Source organism: Danio rerio, chromosome 3, assembly GCF_049306965.1.
Source record: "Danio rerio strain Tuebingen ecotype United States chromosome 3, GRCz12tu, whole genome shotgun sequence".
NCBI lineage: Eukaryota > Metazoa > Chordata > Actinopteri > Cypriniformes > Danionidae > Danio > Danio rerio.
This window is the reverse complement of record NC_133178.1, coordinates 16,961,927-16,969,789: the sequence shown is the minus strand read 5'-3', so window position 1 is coordinate 16,969,789 and position 7,863 is coordinate 16,961,927. Positions and strand designations below refer to the sequence as shown.

General features: G+C 36.6%; 1 protein-coding gene across 1 annotated transcript; it reads left to right on the top strand.

Annotated features, from left to right (window-relative positions):
* Nucleotides 1-318: 318 nt before the first annotated feature.
* On the top strand, nucleotides 319-3,899 carry tob1a (transducer of ERBB2, 1a). The gene is given in 2 exon segments (NM_198363.1): nucleotides 319-429; nucleotides 1,819-3,899. A coding segment is annotated over 1 exon segment (969 nt). The 5' UTR covers nucleotides 319-429; nucleotides 1,819-2,002; the 3' UTR covers nucleotides 2,972-3,899.
* The last annotated feature ends 3,964 nt before the right edge of the window (nucleotides 3,900-7,863 follow it).

Below are 7,863 nucleotides of genomic sequence, written 5' to 3'. Positions count from 1 at the left end.
TGTTTGACGGCTAAGTTAGCGAATTGGAATAAGGGACGTCAAATGTAAAGCCCGCCCCTTGCTCGGCACTGACCAATCACGTGTACGCATTCGACGTTCGTATTGTTGTGACCTTTGGAACCGCATCACCGCCCACCGCGTGCCCGTGGCGGAGGAAAACTATAAATAGAGGCGGATGACAGCAGTAGGGGACGAAATTGTAAAACACCCAGAGAAGAGGGGGTGGAGGAGCTTATTGGGAAGGTGAAACTGCAAATACCTTACTGACAAACTGGGAGCAAGACAAGAAGAGAAGAAAACATTTCAAAAGTCTACCAACTGGAATACCTTTATGTTAACTTAATGTGAAGACAGTATTTATATGATCATTTTTCTATTTGCACTAGTTGAGGCTACTGCAACTACTGAAAATCGTCGTTTTGTAAACAAGTAAGTATTTCGTTTTTTTGTGTGTTGTGTTGCTTTAGTTTTAGCTCGTCTATTTTGATTAGATCAGTTAATATGGTGTCTGACTGCAATCCGTTGTCTGAAATAGTTTAGTGAAACCTTAAGAGAATTTAAATGAAGGCAGCTTGCTGCGTCAGTCGTGGGCTGTGGACTTAAAGAGCTGGGAAGGATTGCCAACTATGGCAAAACACCCTATTACACTGTAAGCCATACAGTATTCACATGGAAATACAAATAGCATTGAATAAGACGTTAGATTAGCACGTATATCGAGTTAGAATTGCTCAAAATGCAGCATTTACGTCATTGTTTTCACGTAAATGCTGGTTATTTGATGTATTTCATGCATACGGTGGATATACAGTTTGTATGTGTGTGTTTTTAAAGTGTACATTATGTCCTCGGACGCTTTAATCTGCCCTGTGAACTGGGTGGGAGCGACGATAGGATCGTTGACGTCTTATGGTCGCGTTAAATGTGCTGAAGAACGAAAACTTCGCCCTTTTGTTTTGTAACCGAACGCATACAATTAACATTTCATCAGTTTGACTTAAGATTCAAGCGCATTTCTATTTTAGCTGTCTTCATCGACGGTGGTACGCTTGTGTATGTATGTGCGCGTGTGTGTGCGCGTGCTGACTGGTTTTCATTTCTCCTCGTGACACCTTCAGGTTTAATTATTAAAGTCTCGCATTCTTGTGTCTGATTTCCTCACGACAGCGTCTGTTTTACAAGCAAGCCTGACGAGCTAAAGATAAAGCACTTCGATTATGACGACAGCAGTGGATTGGTTACAGTTTTGCAGGGTCTAGTCAGGGCATGTTAGTTATTACGTAACACCACCTATCAGCTCCGCGAGCACCAGTGCATCCTTCCTATAATGGTAAACTGCGATAATTGGACAACCTTAACACAACAAGGTGGAAAATTTAACCAGCGCGTTGAAGCGTGTTGTGTTTGGAGTAGTTTGTGTGCCTGCGAGTCCGTTTGACGAAAACAGTCGAGCTATTTTAATGAGCTGTCTATTAAAGGGAGAGATCGACATTTACCCAATCATCAAACCTGTTTGAGTTTCTATTTTCTGTTGAACACAAACTAATATATTTTGAAATATATGGAAACATGTAACGATTGATGTAACCTAGTATGGATGTCAGTAGTTATGTCATATTTTGTGTTCAATAGAAAAAGGAAACTCTTTATGGTATGGAACCACTTTAAGACAATTCAATGATGACAGAATTTAAATTGTCCTGTGTGAACTATCCCTTTAAGAAGGCTGACAGATGGAACCATGTTCCAGTTTGTTATTTCCAGTGCAGAAAATTGAGCCGAGGATATTCATATTATTGTTTTGTTGCTTTTCTCTAGGAACCACAGCAGCCATTTGTGGACCGAGACGTTCCCTCTGCAACCAGCACTTTGTTTTTGAACCGTTTCCCCCAGGTTTCTGTTTATTTGCCTGGCTCCAGCCGAGCCTTGCCCTCTGGTGGCTTACGACACAATAGGAGAATTCAAACAGCCAACGGTGATACTCCAGGGCAGCGCAGCAGCTATGCAGCTTGAAATCCAAGTAGCACTCAACTTCATCATTTCGTACTTGTACAACAAGCTGCCCAGGCGACGTGTCAACATCTTCGGCGAGGAGTTAGAGCGACAGCTGAAACAGAAATACGAGGGACACTGGTACCCGGACAAGCCATACAAAGGGTCTGGATTCAGGTGTATACACGTTGGGGAGAAAGTGGACCCAGTTGTAGAGCAAGCAGCCAAAGAAAGTGGGTTGGACATTGAGGATGTCCGCAACAACCTGCCTCAGGACCTCAGCGTCTGGATCGATCCTTTCGAGGTGTCTTATCAGATTGGGGAGAAGGGACCCGTCAAGGTGCTCTATGTGGATGACAGTAACGATAACGGGCTGGAGTTGGACAAGGAGATCAAGAACAGCTTTAACCCCGAGGCGCAGGTCTTCATGCCTATTAGCGAGCCTGTCGGCATGTCCCCCACCTCCAGTTCCCCGTCCCCACCGTTCGGCCAGTCGGCCGCAGTCAGCCCGACGTTTATGCGCCGTTCCACGCAACCTCTAACCTTCACCACTGCCACCTTCGCCGCCACTAAATTTGGCTCCACGAAAATGAAAAGCAATGGGCGCAACGCCAATAAGGTGACCCGAAACTCCCCCACCAACCTGGGCCTGAATGTAAACAACCTCCTGAAGCAGAAAGCCATGTCCACATCGATGCATTCTCTATACGGCGTCGGCGCTCAGCCGCAGAAGCCCTCTGCCCTGTCTCCGAACGCCAAGGAGTTTGTCTTTCCCAATCTCCAGGGGCAGGGCAGCCCAAGTGCAATGTTCCCCGGGGAAACGTCCCTCAATCTCAGCCCTCTCCCCTACAATAATGCCTTCGACGTGTTTGCAGCCTATGGGGGCCTTAATGAGAAGTCCCTCATGGACAGTCTGAATTTCAGCTTGAGCAACATGCAGTATTCTAACCAGCAATTCCAGCCAGTGATGGCCAACTAGAAAACCAGACGGACACTACTAACGACCACAGATATGTGACAGGGGGGAGCAAGTGTTCATGTTTGGGAAATTCGATAAAACAAAAACACACAAAAAAATGGAAAAATCGAAAAGCAACACTGTAAAGTCCTGGTGAAAAAGTCAAACGATGAGCCCGAGGGTGAACCATGTGGTTCCCTTGAGTATTTTTTTGTCATTCTTTTTTACGATTAAGCTTGTTGTACAATCAAGCTTAGTTATCTAAACTCGCATTGTTTTTTTTTTCGTTTTGTTATTTTTAAGTTGTTTTCTTTTGCCAACCAAGCACAAAATTATTTTTACTGACTGTTTTAAGATATCTTTATGAAGAAGAAAACTACAAAGGCCTCTAATAGTATTCAAGGTAGAGCTACACAGCCAATTTTGTTTTTCCAAGGATTGGCCTGAATGCTGAATGAGGGATTTCTCGGTCTTTTTTCTAACTGTATAATTAATTTAGTAGAAAGTTTGTAAAATATCAGAGTATATATTGTTTCTACGACATATTGCATTTATATCTTTTTACTACTCCAGTGATCTGTGATGGCTGCAGCAGCTTTTGTTATATTTTTTTTATTGAAATTGTAAAATGAAATCCATCTTTAAAAAAAAAAAAAAAGACATCAACTATTCTAAAGATTGTGTACAGAATATTCCATTGTGTTGGGATTTATTTGCTTTTTCTGGGGGGGGACAAAAGAGAGGAAAAAAAACAAGAGTTGTATTTTCTGTTAAGAGTTCAAAGATTTTTGCTATACTATGGACAAAATGTAATCGTATATTAATTTTGTACCAACATTGTGCAATACTTGACAAAAACAAATAGTATAACAAAGTATTTGGAGTCAGTGTCTTACATGTAAAGAGGGACTGATAGTTTATTAAGTTTGTATTAAAATGCTTGAAATTATCCTCTTGGTCTTAAGCTTTTTATTTATTACTCTTGTCGCAAATTGAGTGTTTTTAATACATGCTATAAGGCTTCTAGTTTTCGCTGAAGTTTCCTTTAATGGGTTTTTATAATGGAGGTAGCCTTGACTCACTTGGCGTACAGCGGTCAGATCAGCATTTATTTTTATAGTCGTGAATTGCAAATTACATTTATTCATGCGCTTTATCCGAAGCCATTTACATCGTGTTGAAGATATGCGTCAGTAAATGTGTTCCCTAGGAATTGAACTCTGACTTTGGTGTTTCTAGCAGAGAATATATACCGTATGAGCTTCGTTTAATGGAATTATTAGAGATTTATATGTTAAGAGGAGGTTCTGTTTTCAAGCTTGCACTTTCCATTAGTTGCCTTGTAAACCGTGCGTAATATCGACCAGCTTTGTATGGCTGTGAAGGTTGAGCATCTGTTTTGGATTCTCTCATGGTGCTTTAGCTGACATATGAAATGTTTTGTAGTGTCGTCGTTGCTCTGCTGGATTCAGAATATGAACGTCTGTTAAATGAATGTCATCTATAGCTGGTCTAAGCACTAAACGGCTCTTCTGATTCCAGTAAGCATCATGGATCTATATTTAGAGCTCTAATTAAGTAAGTTGATTGAACAAAGTGAATTGAGGAGGGAATTCGCAGACGAGTTAACCCACAACCTCACTTTCACTGTGTTTTGTCATCCTCCTTTTCTCTGCTTGAAGTCTAATAGAGCAAATGTTTTGTGTCTCTCATGAACTACAACACAGTGAGAAATAAATGGAAATCGGGACAAAACATGGCAGCACCTTAATTAATTTGTTCGTTAATATAGCTTGCGCTAGTTAAGCGGGTTTACTGTTTTATGGACCCTATACGAAGATCATTATAAATCTCCTTCTGGGAAGGTTAGGGGTCCAAATAAGGTTAATTTCTGATTAAACAATCTCCTGCTGGGTATGTATATGTAATGCATAACTATGGAAGGCAGTTTTTGGATAAAAAGAAAAGGTAATTATTTGCTTTATATCTGTTGTGTTTATATTGTAGAGTTTTTCGAGAGGGGTCTTGATGCAGACTTGGTGCAGTTGCAATCTGAGCTGCACGCAATGCTGTGTAATGCCCACACTTAACCCTAGCCCTCACAGTGACGTCACTAGCTCCGTTAAGTGCATTGTATCTGACATTGCATCATTGAGAAATGCAGTCTTAGTTTGCAAATTCAAGTCTGCATCCAGATGATATTGATTTTTCCCCTCTCATAAGTCTTGCATCGGAATCAGAATTGCATAGAGAAACTCAGAAGTCAGATGAAAAACTTGGTAACGCAAGAAAAATGACAATTTAAAATGTATATGTTGGATTTCTCAAAATATTTCTAAAATTTAGAATCGTATACTTGACTATTGTGAGACTATAGAGGTTATGACTTGCAATTCTGGTATTATATCTTAGGATTTCTCTGTTTTAATGTGACAATTCTGAGTTCATGTATTCATTCTAAGCTTATGTTGCAGAAAACAAGAAGCAACAGAATTTAAAATGTCTATGTGTTGGAATTCTGACTCTCAAAATTCAAAACACATATCTGACTTTACAGAGTTGAGTTTATAACTTGCAATCCTGACATTATTTCTGGGATTTCTCAGGTTTAATTAGACAATTCTGAGTTTTTTTTATAATTCCGATGTTTAAAACATACTTTATATTTATAAGTATATTTATATTTCAAAGCTTATATTGCAGTTCTGGTTTCCTAGTTTACATCTTCAGATTCAGACAATTCTTCTTCATAAATTCTGAGTTTATATCTTTGAATTCTGCTTTAGTTTGCTCAGAATACAATTTCCCCCAATTCTGAGTTTACATCTCACAATTCTGACTATATTATAGTGAGCTTATTTTATAAAAGAGAAAAACTTGGTATTGCAAGAAAAACGTTTTCTGAATTTATATTGCAATTCTGACTTCATTTCTCAAAATTCAGAATCTATATCTGATTGTTTTGAGTTTATCTGATGTTATTTCTCGGATTTCTCTGTTTCAATCTAAGTTTATATATTCATTAAATTGCTTTATTTCTATATTTACTTCCTTTTTATGTTTCTGAGCTTTTGTAAACAACAACAAAAAAAAAAAAACTAAAAGACGACAGAATTTATAACGTCTTTGTGTTGGAATTCTGACTCTATTTTTCTAGTTTCAAACACATATCTGACTTTATAGAGTTGTTTATAACTTGCAATCCTGATGTTAATTCACAGATTTCTCAGTTTTAATCAGATAATTCTGAGTTTTATTTATAATTTTGATGTATAAAATATAAATGTACTTTCTTTTTTTATATTTTCAAGTTCACATTTCTGTCTATATTGTAGTAAAGCTTATCTTATAAAAGAGAAAAACTTGGTATTGCAAGTGAAGAGAGCGAATAATCAGATATATGCTCTGAACTTTGAGAAATGAAATAAGAATTGCAAAATACAAATTCAGTCTCTTTTTTTTTTCTTGCAATACCAAATTTTTCTCTTTTATCAGATAAGCTTACTATATATAGTCAGAATTGTGAGATCTAAACTCGGAACTGGGGGAAATTCTGTTCTGAGCAAACTAAAGTAGAATTCAAAGATATAAACTCAGAATTTATGAAGAAGAGGAAGAAGAATTGTCTGAATGAGAATATGTAAACTAGGAAACTGAGTAAATAAAACCAGAACTGCAATATATGCTTTAGGAAAATAAAATGTAAACATCGGAATAATAAAAAAACTCAGAATTGTCTGATTAAAACTGAGAAATCTGAGAAAAAACATCAGGATTGCAAGTTATAAACTCAGATTAGTCTGATTAAACCTGAGAAATAATGTCAGATTTCTCAGTTTTAATCTGACAATTCTGAGTTTATATATTTATTAAATTTCAGAACAGAATTTCATTAAACAGAACAGAGTTTAAAATGTCTTGATGTGTTGGAATTCTGAATCAGTTTCTCAAACACTCACCTGACTTTATAGAGTTGAGATTATAATTTGCAGTACTGAAGTTATTTCTCAGGTTTAATCAGACTGTTCTGGGTTTATAAAACATAATTCCTGATGTTATTTCTCAGATTTCTCTGTTTTAATCAGACAATTCTGAGTTTAATTTATAATTCTATAATTAAATGAAATTATTTTATTTACTGTTTCTAGTTTACATCTTCATATTCAGACAATTCTTCTTCCTCATAAATTCTGAGTTTATATCTTTAGTTTGCTCAGAACAAAATTTCCCCCAATTCTGAGTTTACATCTCACAATTCTGACTATATTATAGTGAGCTTATCTTATAAAAGAGAAAACCTTGATATTGCAGGAAAGAATTCTGAATTCAAAATTTATATTTTGTGATTTTGACTTCATTTCTCAAAATATAGAACCTTTATCTGTCTATTCTGAGTTTATAACTTGCAATTTTTCTGATTTCTCGGTTTTTATCTCACAGTTCTGATGTTTAATATATTCTTCCTTTTTTATTTTTCTAAGCTTTTATTGCAGCTATCATTTTCTAGTTTACATCTTCATATTCAGACAATTCTTCTTAATATTCTTCTTCTACCTTTTTTATATCTTTGAATTCTAATTTAGTTTGCTCAAAACAGAATTTCCCCCAATTTTGACTTATAGTTTTAATAATACATTCTGACTATCACAATTCTAAACGTTTGTGTAACATTTTCAAAACTTAAAAAACTCACACTTCAGGTTTGTGCATTGCTGTTCTGGTGTCACAAATTTACAAGATTACATATTGAAATTCTGACTTTGACAATATTTACTTCAGAATTTCTCAGTTTTGACTTCTAACATTACTTAGTTTTCATCTTGCTATTTTTTCCTCTTAAACATTGCAGTCTATATTATATAAATCTGACTTTTTCTTTTAATTTCTCGCAACTATTTCTCGCAGCCATGAGT